The sequence below is a fragment of the Carassius auratus genome, chromosome 17, assembly GCF_003368295.1.
Source record: "Carassius auratus strain Wakin chromosome 17, ASM336829v1, whole genome shotgun sequence".
Classification (NCBI taxonomy): Eukaryota; Metazoa; Chordata; class Actinopteri; order Cypriniformes; family Cyprinidae; genus Carassius; species Carassius auratus.
In genome coordinates, this window is record NC_039259.1 from 27,031,891 (window position 1) to 27,056,651 (window position 24,761).

At 37.7% G+C, this 24,761-nt stretch overlaps 1 protein-coding gene across 1 annotated transcript in view; it reads right to left on the reverse strand.

Moving 5' to 3' along the window:
* Positions 1–23,205: 23,205 nt before the first annotated feature.
* LOC113117786 (adhesion G-protein coupled receptor G1-like) overlaps positions 23,206–24,761 on the reverse strand; it is a 29,457-nt gene continuing 27,901 nt past the window's right edge. The window contains exons 15-17 of the mRNA XM_026286706.1: positions 24,236–24,326; positions 23,857–24,140; positions 23,206–23,720 (exon numbers count right to left, since the gene is read on the reverse strand). Of these exons, the coding sequence (XP_026142491.1) occupies positions 23,575–23,720; positions 23,857–24,140; positions 24,236–24,326 (521 nt within the window). The 3' untranslated portion in view covers positions 23,206–23,574. The remainder of the gene's footprint in view (positions 23,721–23,856; positions 24,141–24,235; positions 24,327–24,761) is intronic.

Here is a 24,761-nt window from a genome sequence, read left to right on the forward strand (position 1 = left end):
TAATTTTTTTCCAGGATAAGCTGACAGAGTTTTCTGAGCTGCTTGGTTGGATCCATGTCTTTTATATATGTTTGCAGCACAGGGGGCAGGACCCGATGATAGTCTCACTCCTCCCCTTGTGAAAGCCGCAGAGACTCAGTCAGAAGAAGATCTGAACACGGAGACACAAGTGCGGGAAACCGGGAAACAACGGAACCTGCGGTGAAATAGCGCGTGAATCATCTCTGTTTCGTTGCACGCGCTCTGTGCGGAGTATTTCTCATCATCATTGCGGAGATGCAGAGAACTTAACTGTGTGAAACTCTTTCGGTCTGTGCCAATCATCATAACTCAAACAGACTGATGCATTAATCGTTTTATGTTGCTGAATTCTTTGCATCTTTTTATTTGACGCGCGCGACTTTCTAGTAGTCTGCGCACTGTTATAATACTTATTTCTGCTCTGGTTTGCACGGGATTACAGTAAAAAGTTATTTTAAGCTTGATGCAATCATCGACGGCATCCCAGACTTCAGACGTTTATCTTGGGGAATGTTTCGTAATAAAAAGACGCTCTGTTTTGCAGACCCACTTTACATAAACCCTAAAAAAGGAAAAGTATGCATGCATGGAGTTATGAAGCACGACTAGACATTGAAAACCCACGTGTGTCCCTTTGTGTATTTAAACCCGTTGTACAATATATATAATTTATTATATGTATTATGAATATGAATTTCAGTCTGGAATAGCATCGTATGTCATAATAAACATCAAAATGTTTTATGCATATTGTAAAAAATGATCACAGAGTGAAAGTTTTCAAAATAAATAATTTAACATCCATAATTCAGTGTCAATACAAATTTGATCTCCGAGTGCAATCAGTTGATTTTTAGTACATATGTCAACATTTTACAACAGAGGGAAACAATAAAGTTTGTGAATGATCTTTAAGAGCATAATCTGATGTTGTGTTCACATGTGGATGGTGCATGGTGTTCTGGGGTCTGTGATCTCATCATAAAGCACCCCAGGTTCTCTCCTGGCACTTTTCCTCTCACAATTTTAGGATAAATTTTCACATGTGTTTCTGGGTATGCAGTCGTTTAGAAATGGATAAATTGCAAGCATGCTTTCATAACGTGCACTAAAGCAGATCCTCTCAGACACTTATTTCTGGAAGAATTAATGGGTCATTTGTCTTTAAATGATGTAAATGCATATGAAGAACCTGAAGGATTTTTATTGTGATGCATGTGTATGTATGTGCATTTGATTTCATTTTTCCATTGCTGTGCGTTCCCTTTGTACAGACTCATATCAGTTTGCATTTGTATTTTTTCATACATGTTTGCACTTCCATTGATATATATTTAATCAAAGTCAATGAAGTGCTGTGAAATCTCTATAGAACTGAATGTTCTTGATGCATTTGTTTCTCTTCTGAGCGCCAGACAGGACATAAATGTTCCTTGTTTTCTCAGCAGAAGGAGTTTGTTTGTGCAGGGATCTAATGACTTTAATTGCATCGCTGCAGCGTTTCTAGAGTCAGAGAGACAGTAGCATTGATTTCTTGCTGATAGTACACTTTCCTGGATGCAAACCTCCACTAAAACGAGATGTGCCTGTGAGAACAGAGGAAGGAGAAGCTGCCAAATTCAATCAGTTCCAATCCGCTTGGATTTAGAAGCCCACTGTTTTTGCTCCCTAGGAGAGAATAAACATCTTCACCGAAACAAGATTAGATTTCACCGTGCACTGTTCAGGGAACACTAGAGACGAGGAACTAGTGTGCATTAAACTGTCCATTAATAATCTGTGTTTGTAAGCAGTGGTAACACTGTTAGAAGCCTTAGTTTAATTCATTACAAACATATTTTAATGCATTAATTATGTCTTGAAATGCACTTTATTATGCATTATCATCTCACGAATAACAATGAATCTGAATATGCATTTTAACTTTGGTTAAATGAAAAGATATAATCCATTGCATTATTATGAATACGCATTATGAGTTACCAATTGTCTTCTTAAAAAAAAAAAAAAAATTTTTTTTAAAAATTTAAAATAATACTTAAAAATAATATTTTAATACATGGTTTTTAAGAGCTCAACATTTTGACTGTAATATTTCATATTATATTATATTTACACAAGCTTTTATATTTTAATTTAGTGTTTTGACTTAGTGTTTTATTTTATAGTATAAAAATATAATAGATTGTAACTATAATGATATATTAGTGTGAGATAAGATAATATTTATAATATGTTACAAAATGCTAATATTTTTATATCATTATCTAAATCTAAAGTATGAAAACTATTCTCGTAAATCTTGCAAATAGCATTTGAATGCATGATTTAAAAAATATATGCAAAATAAAACACAACTAAACCTTTTATATTTTAATTTAGTCTAATAAAAGTGTGATTAGTTAATATTCTGTGTAAAATAAAAATATATTTGTATCATTATCTTCTTAAATCGAATAAAATAAAACATGTTCTCACAGATCTTAATATACATTTTTAAAAGTGCAGCATTTTGATTGACTGACTGTAATATTTGCATCATAAGACAAAATCTTTCAAGTATTTTTGTATTGTACCGTAATCTATTATATTATCACATCAGAAATGATGGATGCATGTAACAAATGTTGATGACTCAGTTTCGCAGTGTTACTATCAGAGCTCAGCGCTGCCAGAATCCCATCACATCTTTCCGTTCGGGAGAGTCCTCAGGAATCCCGTGATTCACATATGGTCTCTTACATCAACGTCCGCACTAATCAGAGCCAGCTTTACAGTGTGTGTGTGTGTGTGTGTGTGTGTGAAGCTGTCGTGCTTGCCTGCCATTATTCTCTTTAACCTGGCTGTGAAAGGCTGGCCGTGACCCCGGAGGGTCGGGAAGGTCGAGGACTTGGCAGCCGGCAGCGTGTGGACGAGCAGATCCCGGTCTGGAGCTAATCACTGTTTACTAGAAGCATTTCCACTTTTCAGCGAGCTACTGTCACGCACGGCCCTGGGAGGGAGGAGGAGGGAAGCCCGGGGTCCGACCGGCCGTTCAGGAGCCGGCGGGATTCAGGGGAAGAAGGATGAGCTCAAACTAACCACAGGAATGTGAATTCAGATTGATCCAGAAACTTAAACGAGCGCCTCACACTCGGAGAGAGGAAACGAACACACACACTCTGACTCACCAGTGCCTGTGCAACTAGGGGAAGTGTGTTTATTCACTGAATGCATTGTGTGAGAAATATATTTTTATGATATGCATGGACATTTTGTTTTTATTAAAGAAATCACATCACACAGGCTATCTTTAACTGAATCCAGTGAGGTTATTGAATTATTGAGAGAGTCGCCTGAGGGAACACGGCTGCACAGACGTCTCTCAGCGGGATGTTTGTGCTTTCGCCAGGTACATTAAACCACAAATCTCCTCTTACTCTGACCTCTGCTCGACTCTGGGGCCATCGGCCAATCAGAAGTGAGCTGCGCGTGTTTCCTCCAATCAGAACTGACTGTGTGAGCACTAGCGATTTGATGTGGCCTGACATTTAAGAGAGATCAATTTCTATAACTTGATATGTCAATGATGAGCGCTCGTGATCAATCCCCGTGACTTTGGCGAATGAACGATGATGGAAACTGTAGAGCTGAGTTAGCAAACGCATCAGAACGGTGATGTGCATTAACAGATGCTTTCATGCTTCATCATGATCATATTTATTATTCATTTAGCAGATGCTTTCATATCAACTTATGTAGCATTGCAAATAATTATATAAAATTAATCTCATTTATTTTAAACTGACTGAAGCATTGATTAAGAATAGCATGATGCATCTAGCTCATACTTTAGCATGCATTTGTTTTTTTGCAGTTTGACATTATTTACATTTATACATTATGCATTTTCAAAAAAAAATTTTTTTAATTGTTTTATTATTATTTAAAAAATATTTTAAATTATCAAATGATCATATATTTATTCGTAATAAAATTTTTGTAATTTGTAATGTTTGTGTGAACAAATTAAATGGTAAGAATATTATTCTTAAAATCCTAAGTAATTAAAAATTTCTCTGAAATACTTTTTTTTCCCCTTTGCATGAAGAGCAACTTGTTCTTCAGCTGAAGTTTTAAGCCAAGTTTGCAGGGCCTGTTTTTTCTCTTATGCCTAATTATGTGCTGAATTCTGTTGATCTTCTGCATCAATATTTCCACATCAGGAGTATACACTGTAGTGCATTTCATACTAGACTAAAGTCATTCAATGCATTTGTTTCATTTTTATCTGCAGAGTATTAAATGCATTCACGTTCTCCTTCACACCTCTATAAGTGTGTTCGGATGTCTTCTGCAGAGGTTTCTTGCGTGCGAGGATGAGTTTGCGTGCCACACCGGCCTCGCGTGCGCAGATCCCGGTCACCGGCCCCGACCTCCCCTGGGACGAGGAGGAGGAGATTAAAATGAGACGGGGAAGGGGAAAAAAATACGGCGAGAAATGGCTTCCAGATGACCCCGATTTGAGTTGGTTAGCTCATTTGTAGCTGGCAGACGGACTTTGACAGGAACAATTACAGCAGCCTGAAGCTCCACACAGCAGCAGCTCACTTTCTCACTATAAATAAACTTTATTCTGATCTACATTCTGGGCTTTAATAATACAACATTTTAAGGTGTTTAAATGAATATTGGAAGTGGTTTTACACTACAAAAACAATCTTTAAAATTCAAAATAGACTTTTATTATTTGTACGGCTTTAATTATTATAAAAATAAGTTGCCATGAAGTTGCTCTTCACATTGTTTAATTGTTTGGATGATTAGTTCTTTAGTTCACTTCTTTCTTTTTTCCATTTATTTGCCATATGGCAAGACTATATTTTCAAATATATTTCAAAAGTGATAGCAAAAATAGCAAAAAATAGCAAAAAATAAATAGTAAAAAATAAAAAATAAAAAAAGGCCAACAAATATTTACTACTGACACAGTACCAAAATATTTGTGAAAAAAAATTTGTATAGTTTTGAAAATGTTTTGAAAAGATAACAAATGAATTTTGACCTCCATATTTTTTTCAGTCAAAATAAATAAATAAATAAACTTTCTGATTTTTTATTTTAAGAAAAACATTATTTATTGTCTGTAACATATGTGAACTTATAAAACATTTGAAAAAAAAAAGAAAAATAAATCAATAAACATTAATGATTGATTATTATTTGCATGCAACATAAATTTAAATAAATAAATAAACAAATAAATTAAAATGAGATGTTTTTCCATTGATTATTTACTTTATTTATTTTATTATTTATTACAGAATGTCTACTTTATTTATTTATTTGCTTTTCCATCTGCTCATTTGGTATGTGCATGTATGCAGAAAAACCCAAGATGGATAAATCTCATGCAAACATGTTTTTTCTCGGTTCATCTTAATGCACTGATAGCAGTTACTCATTTAGGGCCTGTCATGTGTCGCAGCTGGGACAGTAAATGCGGGTGGTCTTTGTGGCAGTGTAATCGTTTTTGTCTTTAATGCCGAATATCACGCTGACAAACCACAGTCGTTTACAAGCAACCGTGTAAACGGAGAAGTGCAATTAGAGAGTCGAAACCTGCTCCAAAAGCAGCCCACTTCATATCACAGTACACCCTGGGAAGTCTTTCCTCCAGGGATCATGGAAGAGATCTGATCTCTGTTCTCACTTTATTCTGGAATGAAAGTGTGTGGTAAGCGGCTGCATAAGCCCAATGGATTCTCAGCAGTTTCGCCTGTTCTGAATCTTGTTTACAGGCTATAAATCTGGTTCTTATGTGCGACACGAGTGTCACGATGTAGTGGGACAGTAACAGCTCGTAATGACGCTTGTTATCAATCACAGATTCTTTCAGCTCTGCATTACAGATTCTCTGAAGGGAAAATGCAATGAAGCAAGGACTTTCCACCCAAAACAGAAGCAAATGTAACCTTTCAGTTGATGAATCATAGTACATTAAGACAATTGATTTGCATTAGAAGGTTTTCTGAAATTATATTCTGTAATTTAATATGGAAGCAATGCATTATTTGATTCATTACTGAAGTATGCATTAATTTGCATAATTTTATAGAACAATTAGATGAAGCCAAGTTCAATAAAATAAACACTTATAAGTATATTTTGGATGTTTAATTTCCACTAGCCTAGAACAACATGTTAGGAAAAGCCAAAAAGCCCAAAACTTTAAAAAATTAAGAAAAAAAAAAGGTTTTACCTGTAGTGCCTCACCTTAAAAATTACAATTTATCAAAAAGATACTCCATAAAATATTTGCTTTAAGAAACTTTAAGTGAAAATGTTCCCTGAGAAACTTTGTTCTCTCACGAAACATTTTTGTTCTCTCACGAACGCATTGTTTACCCCAAAAAAATATTTGCACTTTCTCAAAACATTTGTCTTCTTTTGTTCAGTTTTGTTCACATTTTTAGGAATAAAGTGTTATATAAATCAGTGTGAACGATATATAAACCAACCCCTCTATAAAACCTTCAAAACATAGATAGGAATAAAACAGTAAAATCTGGTTTATGTAAGTCCTGCTGAAGTAGAGATTTTTAAATATAATCACCGGCCAGTTTATTAGGTTCACCTGTTCAATTGCTTGGTAACACAAATTGCTAATCAGCCAATCACATGGCAGCAACTGAATGCAAATCAATGCATTGTAGTGAAGACGACTTGCTGTTCAAACAAGTCGACAAACCGAGTTCAGCGAATAGAAGTGCATTTGTTTTTTCTCCACTAGTCCAAAAGAACATGTGAAAAGCCAAATAGCTCAAAATTTGCTGAACAGTGCAAAAAACAATGATTTTGGCTTTAAGATAGTAATTAATTCAAGCGAAACTATTAAAAAGTTTAATGCCATTACAAGCAGTTCATTAAAAGTACAATGATTTTTTGTTGTTGTTGTAGGATCTCTATAGAGGACAGAAAGTTGTTCTAGCTGAAGGATTGAAGTGATCCTCAGTCTGAACTCTCGTCAGAATCAACTCCTCAATCACGTTTCCCACATGGTCTCCAGAGCGTCTTTGGCTCCAGCTCCGATTTCCGCAAACATTGTGTTGATTCTGATTCTTGTCTAGTTAGTGGGGTTCCCTTCCTTTGTCTCGTGAGCTGCTAGTCATTCCTGAGGGAGCGTCTGACGGATGGTTTGGAGTCAGCCGTTATTACACTGCAATTAAATGACTCTCTGGGACACTTCATATAATGAACCATTTCCTCGGCTGAAACGTTTCTCCAGCGTTGCCCAACATGTGGTTAAGACAGCATGTCACCATCAGCACGGTTCCCTCGCCTGCTTATAAGCTCTCAGGAGTTACTTCAGGTTCAATTTGTAATAGATTTCAAATGACATTGTCTTCTTTTCGTTTATTATTTGCTGACTCTACTGTTTCCTCAGACCCTGGAGAATCCAGATGTTCAGGTAATAATGAGATGAACAGCAGCAAATGATTCACTTGTTTCTTTCCAAGAAAAATATACGCTATTCTAAGTGAAATATGAAGACCACATGTTTTCTTTGTAGAGAAATGACAGTCACTTTGGGGGAAGGTTTGTGATGTTCCTTAGGGGTGAAAAGCATCAGATAAACAAATAAATGTAAATGTCTTTTTCTGTTCATTGTTTTCAAGACACCTAAATGGTTTCAAGAGGAAATAGTGTCATTGCTCCAGGACTCAGATGTTATGAAACAACATAATCTCATGGCAATTTGTAAATTGTTATGTTTTGGCGACTTGGTGGCTAATTTGCATGAGTTCATTGCCGTTCTTTCACAGAATTATGCGGTTTTCCCAAGAAATCTTTCAACGCTGTAACAAAACATTTACATTTCCTGATAAGCATGGCATTCTTACCAAGAAACTTTGCATTAGCTCTTAAATATTGCATTTCTCGGGAAACTTTGAATTCCCTCATAAAGCATTTGTGTTCATTTGCAAAAATCTTGCATTTCCTCAAGAAACGTTGCACTTTGTGTTGTTTCCCCAAGAATATTTACACTTTTCATGAATTATTTGCATTCTCTTGCAAAGTATTGCACTCATTCAAAAATATTTGTTTGCTCACATGATGTTTTACAAATTTTATAATTTCGCTGTCTCACAAAATATTAGCATTTTCTCTCAAAAGTATTGCATTTCCCAAGAAGCTTTGCGTTTGCAAAAATACTGTTTTCCCAGGAAACTGTGTGTTTTCTCAGAAAAGCATTGCGTTCCACCAAGGAACTTTGCGTTGTCTCCCAAAACTTTAGCATGTTTTTGCTCTCAAAATATTTGCATTCACTCACAAAAATATTGCTTTCCCCCAAGAAACGTTGCCTTCACTAGCAAAAGAACAGAAATTGTTTACACATTATTTCCATCACAAATGTTATGCAAGCAAATGCATAGTTTCTCAGGGGTAATGCAATTAATTGTTTATTATCTTAATTAATTTTTAGCTTTTCATCAAACTCACAAACCCTAGTTTGGGGGAAACCGCTCTATAGAGCGACCTATTCACTTTTTCCACTTTTTTCGTGCTGGATACTGGATGCTGGATGCGGTCGGATTGGACGGGTGGTTTTTCCTTCACCTCATCAGGGTCACTGAGCGCCCATCCCAAAGCCATCCAGGACAGCCATTGTCTCAACTTCAGCATGAATATAAATAGAGAGCTCTCACTCCAACACATGTGGAAAGATCAGGGGCCAACGGAGAGGTTTTTCTCTTTATAATGCTCTGAGGTCACATGGACACATACAGTAACCACAATAATGGAAGCAGAGGTCAGAGGTCAATGTTTGGAATAAGTCAGACCATAGTTTAAATATCGCCATTCAAACGGAATTACTGTACAATTTCCACTGTGTTCTTTTACCATCCCAGATGACTTAAAAAAAGAAATGGCCACTGAAATAATGAAATAGATGTAGCAGGTGGCCCGTTCCAAGATAGCAGCAGAAAATAATGTGTTTTGTAACCTTAAATACATTTCATTACACCAAATACACAAAATAATGTTATTTTTAGCTAACTCATATGACACCTTCAAGATGTTACTATTTATATAAGTGATAGAGCTCCTGGAGAAACACTTTCTCTTTCCCCTATAGTTATTTTTAGAGTGGCTGAGATCATCCTGTGCTCTGCTGGATCCTGCGTGACAAGAGCTGCTCCTGTGTTCTGTACGTGACCGAGTTCTTCCCGTCTGTCACCTCTGGGCCGCTTTCACACCCTCGTTAGGCGGCACACTGCTTGTTTTGGCCCGGTACCCGTGAGACCGTTGCTTTTAGACTGACATGCACAGGACGGGGTCACGCAGAGTTCACAGCGTCACACTGACAAGCACTGATAATTGTCTCGAGGTTTCCCATGCATAGAGGACACCGGGGCTAGTTGTCATTAAATAAATGAATACTCCTGAATCCTACTACAAATAATATAAATAAGAAATTCATTATTAATTATGGGATTAGTTTTATTATATATATAAATTATGGTTTATATTTTCAGGATAAGTTTACTTCATAAATTTAAATTTCATTTTTTTTTATTTAATTTAAATAATTTATTTATCTTTGAATTTTGTCAGGGTTTTTTTTTTTTACTCATAAAAGAAACATACGTTTTTATTTTAATTTTATTAAAAAAAATTTAATTTAAATGCATGAACCAAATAATACAAAGAGGAAATTAAAGAATAATGAGGTAATCTTAAAGTAATTTTGCACTGATCCATCGTCAATCTCACTTTCCATCCTTCCCTCACTCGTGAATAAGACCACAAGATACCTGAACTCCTCCACTTGAGGCAGGAACTCTCCACCAACCTGAAGTGGGCAATCCACCCTTTTCCGACTGAGAACCATGGCCTCGGACTTGGAGGTGCTGATTCTCATCCCAGCCGCTTCACACTTGGCTGCAAACCATCCCAGTGCATGCTGAAGATCCTGGTCTGAGGAGGCCTATACGACAACATCATCCGCAATAAGCAGCGACGAAATCATATGGTCCCCAAACCAGAAACTCTCCGGCCCTTGGCTGCGCCTAGAAATTCTGTCCATAAAAATTATGAACTGAGCCGGTGACAAAGGGCAGCCCTGCCGGAGTCCAACATGCACCGGGAACAGGTCTGACTTTCTGCCGGCAATGCGAACCAATTGCTCCGGTCGTACAGGGACCGAACAGCCCTAAGCAGGGGGCCGCCGACCCCATACTCCCAGAACACCCTCCACAGGATGCCACGAGGAACACGGTCAAATGCCTTCTCCAAATCCACAAAACACATGTGGACTGGTTGGGCAAACTCCCATGAACCCTCCAGCACCCTGGAAAGGGTATAGAGCTGGTCCAGTGTTCCACGACCGGGATGAAAACCACATTGTTCCTCCTGAATCCAATGTTCCACTATCGGCCGAATTCTCCTCTTCAGTACCCTGGCATAGACTTTCGGGGAGCCTGAGAAGTGTGATCCCCCTATAGTTGGAACACACTCTACGGTCCCCCTTCTTGAAAAGAGGGATGACCACCCCGGTCTGCCAGTCCAGAGGTACGCCATGCGATGTTGCAGAGGCGTGTCAGCCAAGACAGTCCCACAACATCCAGAGACTTGTGAGGTACTCAGAGCGGATCTCATCACCCCTGGTGCCTTGCCACCGAGGAGCTTTTAAACTACCTCGATGACTTCAGCCTGGGTGATGGACGAGTCCTCCTCTGAGTCCCCAGCCACTGCTTCCTCAATGCAAGACAAGTCGGTGGGATTGAGGAGATTATCGAGGTATTCCTTCCAGCCCCAGACGATATCCCCAGTTGAGGTTAACAGGTGCCCATTTCCACTGTAAACAGTGTTGGTAGGGCACTGCTTCCCCCTCCTGAGGCATCAAATGGTTTCCCAGTATCTCTTCGGGGCCAACCGATAGTCTTTCTCCATTTCCTCACCAAACTCCTCCCAGGCCTGATTTTTTGTCTCCACGACTACCCGGGCTGCAGTCCGCTTGGCCTGCCGGTACCTGTCAGCTGCCTCCGGAGTCCCACAAGCCATCCAGGCACGATAGGACTCCTTCTTCAGCTTGATGGCATCCCTTAATTTTGGCGTTCACCACCGGGTTCGGGGATTGCCACCTCGACAGGCACTGGAGACCTTACGGCCACAGCTCCAAGCAGCCGCAGCGACAATGGAGGTGGAGAACATGTTCCACTCGGACTCAATATCTCCAGACTCCCTCGGGATCTGGTCAAAGTTCTGCCGGAGGTGGGAGTTGAAGATCTCTCTGACAGGGGGCTCGGCCAAACATTCCCAACAGACCCTCACAGTACGTTTGGGTCTGCTGAGTCTGTCCAGCTTCCTAAACCCGTCATTGGATCCAACTCACTACCAGGTGGTGATCAGTTGACAGCTCCGCCCCTCTTGACCACAAAGTCGATCATCAACCTCGCGTGGAAGTGAGCCCGACTATCTCTGCACCATACCGAGCAACGTCTCGGTCCTTGCTGTATTTGTCAACATAAAAGGGTTTGTGAACTGTTCTTAGTCTTGGGAGACCCTACCAGGAGCATATAGACCCAGACAACATAGCTCCCAGGATCATTTGGGTACACAAACCTCTCCACCACGGTGAGGTGACAGTTCAAGGAGAGGTAGTAGAGAGTAGAGCCGTTGCTCCTCCACATCGAGAGGCCAACTGCTGGCCTGGGAACGCCTCGGGGTTCCCCGGAAGAGCTGGAAGAAGTGGCTAGGGAGAGGGAAGTCTGGGCATCTCTGCTTAGACTGTTGCCCCCGCGACCTGGCCCGGGATAAGCGGTAGATGATGGATGGATGGATAGATGGAACACAAAATTAAAATCTTGACAACAAATATAACTATAGATTATTCACCCATCATTGTAGAGGAAAGAAGAATTTAACACATTGCGCTCCATAGTGGGGCTTGTTGTCACAGTGGAAACCTGTTGTTTAGTTACAGTGATTTGATTGAGAAGAGTATCTATTGAAAATGAACAGCTATTTAATCAGTATAGAATTCCAAAATGCCCGTGACAACTTGCCCCAACCTAATGTTTGAAAAACATTAAAGAGAGTTTTGATTTTTCTGTTTGAGACCAACAATCAAGCTTGAGACCTCAAAGATATACTCAAAGAAACAGAAACTCAATCTCTGAAGCTTTAGTTAGACTCCGAGAGATTTGTGATCTTGTTTTCTGTAAGGTACTTCAATACCATGCTATTATTTACTACCACGACAGAATAAACGATCACCCTTCAGATGAAAGGACAGTAATGGTTGCCTGTACAGTAAATCTGTGATGGTTTCTTGTGGTCACACGGCGAGTCATTCAAGGATTTGGAGTGTTTTTATGACCCAAACTCCCAGGTTGCTTGCCAAGTGCTAAAAGAGATTAATTTTTGCGTTACATCACATCAAGAATGGAGAAAATAACAGTGTGGATTGTTCTGAATTGGTCTGTGATTGTCCAAAAGCCTCATTATCAGCAGGAAATGTTAGAAGCGCAAATTTCAGTTTTCCGACTTTTTTGGACCCGGTTTTTCAGGCTTTTGCCATGTTTAAACAGCACCCTTACAACCCAGTGAAAGAAGCAGCTGAATCCGATCCAGGGCGAAAATGAGCCAGTGAATGATGTTCAGCGCTCGCGGTGCTTTCTGGAAAGATTAAACAATAAATATTGATTATAGGAAGGTCAGTTTGGAGACAAACTTATGGACTCACTTTATCAAAAGTGCATAAGATGAACTGGATTGGTGAGTCCTGTTTGAAACATCATTCAAGAGTTTGGCTTGAATCTTCTGATTTCATCATTATCCTCCTCTTCAAGCACATCCAGGGGATTTCAATGTGCTCACCCTCAAATCATCAGAATGAGTGTGTTTCTTCATCAGATTTGGAGAAATGTAGCATTGCATCAGTGTCTCATCAATGGATGCTCTGCAGTGAATGGGTGCCGTCAGCATGAGAGTCTGATAAAAACATCACAATATTCCACAGCACTTCATAAAAGCATCTGCCAAATGCATGAATGCAAAGTTTTATTTTTTAGCCTGAAATGAATTGCACTTGTTATTGGTAACAGTTTGCATGCTTTAAAAGAACGAAGGCATATATTAATGTGTGTTTGTAATCTAATCTGTTATTCTGGACAGGATAACACTGGAAACAGGAGCCGAGCATCATAAATCACTGGATTCGTGACAGTTTGATGAAACGTCTGGAGCCGTGTGTTGTGGATTGACCTTTGACCTCAGCTCATTTCACTCTTTACTTCCTCTTAATGCCACGCCATCACAAACCAGACCCTAGTAATGGAAGATGAATATTTCTTTATTCAAGTTAGATCACATGCATATGTTGTCTTCTAGCTGGAAGTTGAACTGAAGGCATGTTTGTGTCACAGACTGATCCTCGGTTTGTCTGACTATACTTTCAATGGAAGCACATTTTGTTTTGCCATTCAACCACATTCGAAAGACAAGCATAAGAGACAAATAAGAATTGTTCTTAACTCACGATTCCTTTTGTTTGCAGGAAAAAGCAGGTGGTCTTTATAACGGTGGCTCACATGCTGCTCTGAATTAAAGCTTGAGAATGTATAAAGGTCAAATGAATCCACATGCTTCAAGAGACAGACGTAGCTTTATTTAAGATGTTGAGAATTCTGCATGAATGAGAGATGGATATAAGAAAATATTGGTCTTGTTGGAAGATACTGACCTGAAGAGGAAACTTCACTGTAACACACACAGATATATTACATGCAAAAAAAAAAAAAAAATAAATAAATAAAAAAAAAAAATCTCATATATATATATATACAGTATATGAAACATAAAAAAGTATTAATTTGAAATATTAAAAAACAGCTATTTAAAATAGAGATAATAGAAAATTATTTAAAATTAGATCATAGATCATAAATATAAAAATGATTTAGATAACAGAAAATCTAGAAATAATAATGTAAAATTAGCACAGAAAGAGATCAGAGAAAATAATAATAATATTCAGTTATTTAAAATAAATATTAGATCATATAAAATATATTAAAATTATATTAAAATATATTATATTAACGTATATTTATTTTACATAAAATATAGATCATATCAAGGATCATTTCGAACAAAGTAGATCACATAAGATATAAAAAAAATAATATGTGGAATATAGAAAAAAATCTCTCTCTCTCTCTCTATATATATATATATATTTTAAACAAATAATAAAATTAAAAATTAAAAATAAAAAAGATGATAAAACATTTAAGTAAATATTTGAAATAAAATATAAATCACAAAAAATGTAAAAATATTTGTAAAAGCACATATTACAATTTATTATTTTAAATAAATTAATCAGAAATTCAAAAAACATAAAATAAAAAAAATAATAATATAATAAAATATTGACTGTATAAAGCATTCAAATAAATTTAAATTAAATTAAATTAAAACGTAAGTAAATCATAAAAATGTACATTATTTATTAATATGTATAACTATTATATAATTAACAGCTGAAATGAACACAAGAAAAGCCCGTCCGGTCATGCATGTTGTGTTGAGAGTTAAAGCGTCAGTCGTGAGAAGAGCTGCAGCAGGAGATCACAGACATGAAACAGACGAGATGATTTGAGGAGCATCACGTCTTCTGTCTTAGATTAGCTCACAGAGCAGACACAGTTACTTCAGTTACTTCAGCTATGACCTTTGACCCTGAAGCACTGCTGGTGTTCACTGCAGTGTAAGGAGCCGTTCACATAAAAACAACTATAATTGTGAACATAAAATAACCATTCTTAGTTCTTTGGGTCATTTTGTGTTCAGGGTTTACATTTATTGGTTTGCTAATGTTAAAACTGTGCAACCCTAAGGCATAAATCTTAAATCCGCTTGACACACATGCACATAGACCAACAAATCAAATCAAGTAAAGCACAGAACGTGTAGTGTGTGAACGTCTCTTAATCTCTGTGCTGCGTTCAGTCAAGAGCAATAAAGTGCCTCTCAAATCAGTCTTTCATTTAAACGACCCACGTTACGAGCTCCACGTCATTAGGGTGATATAAAAATGATTGATGGCTTCCCAGATGCCCCTGTGTGACATTTATTCACACACACACACACACGCACGTATACACACACACACACACAACACACACACACACACACACACAGACGTGTGTCAGGATCTGCAGTCACGCAAGCATTGCCCTGAACACAGACCTCTGCAGAAAAACCAGACACTACAAAGAGTTTCACAAGTTACAGGGGAATAAATCATCTCAAGGACGCATGAGGAGGAGTGTGTGTGTGTGAGCGACGAAAAGCAGCACAACTCACCGTGTTACTCCATGTGTTTAACAGAGATACCATAGATTTCACTTTTAACTAAACTATTCTTGTATTTAACTAATAAGTGGTGATTTACTACAGATTCATGTGATGAAAAGTTGAGTGTGTCGTCATGTTTATTTATATTTTGCATTTTTTTTCTGTTGCAAATCTGTGTTATGCACCAAAATATTACTAATTAGATTTAAATGAAAATGTGCAACTTTAAGTTTCATTTGTTAAGTTCCTACAAACATATGCTACTGGTCAATTTTTTTAAATAATTAATGATTATTATTTTTTTATGATTCTGAAAGAAGTATTTTCTGCTCACAGGGGCTGCGTATATTTGATCAAAATGCCAAAATTAGTGAAATATTATTACAATTTAAAATATCTGTTTTCTGTGTGAATCTGTGTTAAAGTGTAATTTATTTCTGTGATGCTCCGCTGTATTTTCAGCATCAATCCTCCAGTCTTCAGTGTCACATGATCTTCAGAAATAATTTTAATATGCTGATTTATTGCTCAGGAAACATTTTTGATTATTATCAGAATAATATATCAATGTTGAAAGTTATGCTTCTTTATATTTTTGTAGAAACCACAAAGCATTTTATTTTTCAGGAGTCACAGATCCAGAAAGTTCAAAAGAACATCATTTATTTAAAACAGAAATATTTTGTTACATTATAAATTAATAAAATAATTAAAATAAAAAATTAAAACACATTTGTACTGGCACTTTGATGAATTTAATGTGTCATTGCTAAATTAATTCCTTTTTTTAACAATAGTGTGCAGTATCTCTAAAAAGTCGTATTTATTTCCACCAAAAAAGCCTGCAATATAATAGGAGCTTGTATGACATTCAAATTATGGCAATTAAATGAGGTATTCTAAAAATGAAATAATGTTTCCAGTGTTTGGGAGGAACTAAGTAGAAGTATTGATGCTGAGGCCTAAACTGACTCTTCTAATGATCATCTGTAGAAATCTGGAAGTGTCTGGCAGCTTTGAGATGTTGTTTGGATGTCCTCCAGACCGCAGATTCATGTTTGAGGTTGTGTGGCATATCAGGACCATCAGGAAAACACCAGTCCATCCTGGCAACTATCATTTAATCACAAAGTTCTCTGCTATGTACATTTTGGAGCAAATCACCATTTCATGCAAAGTGCGACTCCCTGCCAAATCGGCGAAACCTCAAATCCAATGCACAGTCTAAGGCTTTTTGATTACAACAAAAGCCAATGGGTTTGAGACAAAGTTTATTTAATGGAAATACAGATCTATGATGCTGGGATCATCAAATATTATGTACACTGTAGCACGAACAGTTCAGTTTCATGGGGGTTTAAATGTCATGTTGTGAAGCTCATATTGTTGTTAAAGTGGTTATTTTCATTATCTTGTGTATAAAACGTGTTATTTGAGCTGTTTAAATTGAATGTCACAGCCTATTTTATTCTAATGATCATAAATCTACATGGAATAGAAAGGCAAAGTGCTTGTATAAACAGTTTCAATTGTAATGCATTTTAATATTTACTGAAAGTGATGCTAATTTTTCACCAGTTAAAGCACACAACTCTACAAGTGACTCGCGGAGGAAGATTGTTTTGGTAGTTACGTGAGTTGTGCTTCGCCTCCGCTTTTCTATGCAGATTAATCAGTTTTTTTTTTTTATTGCGAGCACAGTGCCACTGTGATTACAATGAGAGTTGGCTGTTTTTTTTTCAGTGTGAATTTCACTAACAAAAATTAAACGACAGATATTGAAGAAATATGTCTGATGAGAAGGTAAGCTGCTTATTCCAACGTTATTTTGACTTGTTAAATTAATTGCTTTATATATAACTTCACGAGTGTTTAGCAGCTGACATATTAGACACTGATGTTCATATCTGATAAGGTGAAATTGTGGAAACATACTTGGCTATGAACGTAACCTCAGTTCCCTGAGATGGAGTTCCTTGATGACGGAGTTTGACAGAGGCCATCGTATCATATCGAGAGGACCCGAGCATGCAAGGTCGGGATGTCCAGGTTATAGAATCTGACAAATGTGGACGGCGAGGACCAGCCGGCCGACTCACAGATGTCCTTGATGGAGACACCACTAGACCAGGCCCATGAAGAGGCCATCACTCTAGTGGAGTGGGCTCTCACTCCTATGGGGCAATCAAGGCCTGTAGAGGACTAACACAGGGCAATAGTGTCAGATTATCCAACATGAGAGGCGCTGCTTTGAGACTGAATACACCTTAGTGTGGCCACCAAAGCAGACAAAAAGCTGGTCAGATTGCCGGAGCGGTTGTGACCACTCAACATAAATGAGTAATTCCAGCTCTCACTATGTATGGTGTACACTACCGTCTCCATGCTCACAGCGTCCCAAACACAAATTATTTTTATATTTATTTATTAAAACAATTATTTTCATTGTCTGTCTTTCTGGTACTTTGGTATTCAGTTAAAGGTTAGGATTATAACTTTTCAGTAGTATTAAAATCACATTGTGAGTGTATATGAACATCTTTCGTTGTTTTCTTGTGGTATCTGATAGAGCGTTTGTACCCAGAAGCGGTGCTACATGATGTCAGACTTAACAAGCAAATTGGGACCAAACTCAAGGCATGTAGGGCTCACCGAGAGGGCCTGCAGATCGCCAACATGTTTGACCAATGTTAGCGCAAGTAGCAGAGGGGTTTTGAGCATTAGGGGCTGAAGGTCAGCAGTCTGCAACAGCTCAAAGGGAGGCACTTTGAGTGCTTCGAGGATCGTGGAAAGGTCGTAAGTGGGAACAGTGAGAGTACGTTGGATTCAACCTCTTAGGAAACGTACAATGAGGCTGTTTCAACCCAGCATGTAATTCTGCAATGGCTGCTACATACACCTTGAGAACGGAAGGGGTGCGACCCTTGTCCAGACGCTCCTGGAGAAATGAGAGTATAGGAGATACATGACACTCAACAGGGTCTTCGTTTTGCGCTGAGCACCAGTCAACTAAGACCGACCACTTTTGGGTTTAGAGGCGTCTTATAGACTGGTGGCAGAGGTACTCTAAGTGGCTGAGGATCACAGATCTGTGATGGTCTAACTCAGTCCGCAACTGGATCAGAATGAGCCAGTTAGATAATTTAGAACACAGATTCCCATCTGCCTCAGAGGGGAAAGTGCCTCATTCATGCACTTCATGAAGGGACTGTATATTGGTAAGCCATGCCCTCGAACGTAGACCTCAAGTTTCGTCTGTGATGGGGGGCTATCTGAATGTGTAAGTTAGCATCTTTCAGATCCAGTGAGAAGAACCAGTCCTCGGGCAAATCTGTGTGAGGATCTGTTTCAATGTTAACATCCTGAACCTCCGTCCCATGAGGGAGAGGTTCAGGAGTCTGAGGTCTAAGATGGTTCTGAGAATACCATCTTTCTTGGAGATGAGGAAATAACGACTATAAAACCCCAATTCGCTTTCTGAGGAGGGAACCATTTCTATGGCTCCCTTCCTTAGCATAGTCATCACTTCAGCGAGGAGTACCTGAGCATCGCCCGGTTCAACAAAAAGTTACTACTGATCACCCCCCGGAAACACAAGTGTATTTGGTTGAACTGCATTGTGTAGCCATGTTTTATTATCCACAAAACCCACTTGGACACTGGAGATGGCCTGTCAGGCGTTAGCCCACGTGACAAGAGGTTGGATAGTGTCGGGTGGCACAATAAGAGCATGAATTCTCTGTGAGTGCAAACCAGTGTGGGGTTTTCCCAGGCAAAAGATGCACTCACCGTGGCCGTCATCATCATGCAGAGGGGTTCTGCATATGACACAGCTGTGGCGTGGCATTTGCTCTAATGCCACTGCCATGAGAACAGTGTCTGAAATTCTCTTTTAGACCGGTAAAAACCGCTGGAAAATACTCTTACAGAGGTGCCGGATGGCGGGAGGTGATCCACTGAGAAGTGGCTGGAAGCGGGAAGCGGGCAGCTCGAGAACAGTGCTAGAGAGCGGCAATCTGCGAGAACGTCGAGCTGCAGGTGATCTCAGCTTCAATGGCGAGAGCTTGTTCCAGGCAAAGGGGTTCAGCAAACCAGCTTATATAGCCATACGTTCCACCTATTGACGGGCTTTGGTGCATAGCTACACAGCGCCAGCATTGGTTTAAAAGGTTTAACAGTTTAAGCCAATGGAAGTGCAGTTGGACTGTGCTATTGAAAAAAAAAGTTCGGCATTGAGGAAAAATTAACTTTTCCCCCATACGCAGTATGAGTGAAGTATCGAAAGGAAACTGTTTCTTTGGACCTACCTATGCTAGTTATAGGTATGTTGACCAAAGTGGTAGCTAGTTTAGAGATTGGTATCATTATAAACATGAGCACTGATTTGTGTACTGGTCAAATGTTATTCTACACAAACTATGTTGATTTGTGTTTTATTGTTGGTGTTTTTGTTTCATTCTTTTTAACTCTTCACGGTTAGAGGTTAATTTGTTTTGAATCCAAGATACTAGGACATCTTGCACTGCTTATAATAGTTATGGGTGCTTTCTAAGCACTGCCAGAGGTGGGTAGAGTACCCAAAAACTTTACTCAAGTAAAAGTAAAAGTAATTCTAGAAATATTTACTATATAAGTACTAGTCTTGAATAGTTACTTGAGTAAGAGTAAAAGAGTATCGGATAAAAAATCTACTCAAGTAGTTAGTTACTAGTTACTTTGGGTCATATATACTGAGCCTATTTTTATTTAGATATATAGATAAAATGTATGTAATGTATGTATGTGTGTATAAATGTATATATTCCATCAGCCTTTTTACTCAAATTTATGTAATTTATTATAAAACCCTGTCTGTTTACTTAAGTAACAGATATAGGTGTCATGCCATAAAATATTTTTAATATGGCTGACTTTATATTAAATGTGAATTTAACATTGAAAGTTAATGTGAAATAAATATTGCTACTAATCTTTTATTGTTCAGAAAGAGAGCAAATAACATTTACATTATTAAAGAACATTTTCACTGACAGTCTAGATTTCAATCACTCTCAGAAACTCCCATTAAAATCACTTACTGTTATAGATTCGTACACACATTTGCACTTTGTTGTTTCTGACGAGAGAATTCGCCAGAAAGAGGTATTCAGTCAGTGAGGAGTGAAGGAAGAACCTGCATTTTAGCGATTAATCATCGGAACACCTCTGATTGGCCATTGCATTCAAAAGCTCAACAGAATCTTGTGTGATTGGTTAATGCGCAGTGCTGTAAAAACGCGTCTGTCTCTGGCTCAGCGCCAGCAAGCGATCACAGATCTGAATTTAGCAGCTGATGATACGACTTGCTGAACGTACTCGCACTGGTGTGATTGTATTAAAATTAATCAAATCTTAATCGGCTATTTTTTGTCTTTTGGAAGCTGCATTCAACTCAACTCCCCTCTGTTATAAGCCACACACGTACAACAAACTAATGTCACAGTGGTATCGTGTACTGTAATTGAATGTAGCCCAAGTTATTACCTGTTAAAAAGTAGACAGCACACGCGTTCATCTAATAAGGATCTCCATCGCAAGCAAATAATAGCCTTTGCACATTTGCTTTCAATTCAGTGAAGTTCCATAGCCCCGTTTTCAACGCTGCTGATGATCTTAAACGTTACAACTCTTGAGTGAACCGCTTCAGAGCTCAGCTCGTGCGGCAGGGAACTGAACGACTCAATCAAACTGATTCATGAACCAATTCACTCGTTTGCCAATTGGTTTGATCAAGCCTTTGAACAGAATTGACTCAAAAGAATGAATCATTCGCGAATGGGCATCGCTCATTGCCCAGAGAAAAGTGGACGGCGCTTTAGGAATAAACTGAAGCATTTATAATTTATTGCATTAAGATAAAGTAACGAGAGGGGCATCGCCCATAGTAACGAAGTAAAAGTACAGATTTTTCCCAAAAAATGTACTCAAGTAAGAGTATAAAGTACCCATCTTTAAATATACTCCGAAAAGTATTAGTTACCCCAAAAAATTACTCAAGTAAATGTAACGAAGTAAATGTAACTCGTTACTACCCACCTCTGAGCACTGCTTAGTAAGTAGTGAGCTCATGAACTATGGTTTTTACCTGAACTTGGATCGGTTTGCTAAACTTGTTGACATATTCCGTCGACAACTTTATAATACAGCTACTGATACTACATAAATAATTACTAAAAATAGGCCTATTATAGCCTTACAGTTGTGACTTAGTGCAGAAACACGTTTTGGATGATGGTTTTATGATGTATTTGCTTTAATATTTACATTTCCTTAATTTAGAGCAAACTCATGTTGCTCAATAGACATGCCACGGACAGCGATTTTCCCAACTATTTCCTGATACGATTCCAGTCCTGCCACATCAGACTGAAAAGCTGATCCATGTAAACATTTCTGCGAGTCTCACCGACCGCAGTCCTTTTCCTGGTATTCCCTGTCTCCAGCGAGATGATTTAGAGGAGAAGAAGTCAAGCCACACAGGGAGAGTTCTGCTATATCTTGTCCAGGCAGATGAGCATTAAGCATCTGAACAAACAAACATCTCTGACCAGACGCTGTGGTTTTTTACTCATAAGTACTAGGTTTTGAAAATTGCACGAAACATACGCTCTAAGTCTTGGTGCTTTACAAAGACTCATCAGTGGTTTTTGCCAGTATGGCTAACTGTGCATGCAATGCATTGTTTGTTACATAATTAAAATAGTCCTGCAACCTCTAGTCTTGAGTTCTCTAGATAGTTCTTTGACTCGGTTTATGATTTTGAAAGAAGGCTCCCCTGCTCACCAAGTCTGCACTTATTGGACCACAAATACATTAAAAATAGTGAATAATTTTTACAATTTCAAACAACTGATTGCTATTTAATTATATTTAAAAATGTAATTTATTCTTATGATGGAAAGCTCAATTTAAACAAAAAACCTAGAGGAATTAAGAAAGAATGCAGTTTTCTGCCAAATATGTCCGGAAAGCTCTAAAATATAAATAATTGCGTTTTAGGGTTAGGCAAACACAGAGTTTGGATATGGTTTTATAATGCATTTGCTCATTAGTTAAATTTTAAACGGAATTTATTTGAAATAGAAATCATTTGCAACATTATAAATGTCTGTAATGTCACTTTTGATCAAAAGTTGAATGCCGTCCTTATCAGCAGTGTGAGTTTGACTGGAAGCATTATGATTTGCATTCCTCAGTGACCATTAAAACACATCCACAACATTAAAGCCAGTCAATCTGAAAGCAACTCGTTCAGCTGGATTGGGGAGGTTTATTAGTCACTGTGAACCAGAACTAAGTATTGAGTCATTAGCTGGTTGTAATAGCAACTACAGTATTTTGGTCTGCTATCTCACCCTCATTTCCAGCTCATTCATGAGTTACACACTGCAATCTGAGACCCTAACAGCGCCCTCTGCTGGCACACAAATCTGTCAGTCTACAATCAATGCATTTTTACATTTACACTTATGCATTTATTCAAAGCAAGTTACAGTGCATTCAGGCTAAAAAAAAAAAAATCCCCCTGGGAATCGAACACACAACCTTTGTGCTGCTAATGAAACAAATATAGTAGCCTAACACTGATATACTCACATGTAGAATGACAATAATAATAATAATAATAATAATAATAATAATAATACATAAATGGATGGAGAAAATAGTTAATATTATCATCTTAATGCACTGTAATATAAAAAAATACCACGGTTATTAATATTATTGAATGATTTTCAGTTTTATTTACCACACAGAAATATATACCTAAAATAAACTATAGATGGAAACTGCATTAGAATTATTTGAACCAAAACCTTTTATTTGACATCTTTACTCCTAATACATCAACATCTAATAATAAATGAAATAATGTTTATTATGAGTCAAACAATCTATATTTCATGACTACAATTACAGTTACTCTAAAGTCACAAATACAAAAAATATGAGACTTGTTGCTTCCAGTTACAATGCTCATGTACATGTTAAATTAACTTTGTTTAAAATGTCTTAAAAGCTAACAATCCCATTTATGATCCCATTATAAATGATATTCCCATCACCATACAGAATATTATTAAACACACAGGACAACTAGTATTCTGGAAGTCTGCTGTTTACTTATCAGCTGTCTAAGAAACTAATAGGTGGTGTTCTGTTTTAATTAGGATAATTATAAACATTTTCCAGACCATTCATGTTGGGTGGAACCATTGTTGTGGTGGAGCCGGAGCTTCTTGGATCATCAGAGAAACGACCCTCAACGTCATTGTGAATGTAGTAGTAATACAAGAAGAGGAAAAACCCTGAAATCAAACAATCAACAATAACAAAACATAAATTTAAATGATTTCATTCAGATATTTAATTGAAACTATTTGCTGAAGTCTGTAGGAAACATGTTCTACTAAACCAAATGTACTCCATGTAATAGTTTCTCACCCTGAAACGAGTTCAGCACAGTGAAAATGTAATATGAGGGAATGCGCATCGGCCCATAACTGAAGAACGCCACAGACCACGTCAGACCGAAGAGCAGGAACAAACTCAACACCATCATCAGCTGCTTTCTGAACGTCTTTCTCTTGCCGTCAATTGCTCTTAGGCGTCTGGCCTGAACAACTCTAGTTAATATAGTGATGAAGATTCCTGTCGTGAAGATGAAAACTAAAGCATAGTAGCCGATGTTCACTATGTAGAGAATGACGGGATTTGTAATCCAGCACCTGTAATTAGAAGAAAATGAAATTTAATTAGGAAGAAAATTATATACATTTACTGCATAAATATACATTTACATAAAATCTTTTACAAAACTTACATTCGTGAAATTTTTCCAGATGTTGATTTTATGATCACTGTTTTATATTCTCCTACAGAAGCAATAGCTATGACTATTGGAGTGGGAAACACTGAAAACACACAGAGACAAGGTGTATTATAGTTAAAAAACTGAGTATAGTTGAGTATATTGAGTATATTAGAATTTTTTTGTTACTAAAAAAACTAGGGCTGGTAATTTAGCGGGTTAATTAGATTTATTAATTATGGAGAAAAATAATGCGTTAAAATTATTAACGCATTTAACACACTTGACCCTCCCCAGACCTATGTGGATCATCTGCCATTTCATACAATCGATTGATGAGTAATATTAGACAGGGCAACAACTTAGCCTACTGCGTGATGGAGCCTAGAGAATATCCCTAAAATTCAAGATATGGGGCAAAATGCCCCTGTTTGATATTTACATCACATAGTTAAGAAATATCACATGAGCTGTAGACTGTATCACATGAGTGCAAATGTGATACTCATCTTATAGAACAGTTATTTAATAAGTTAAT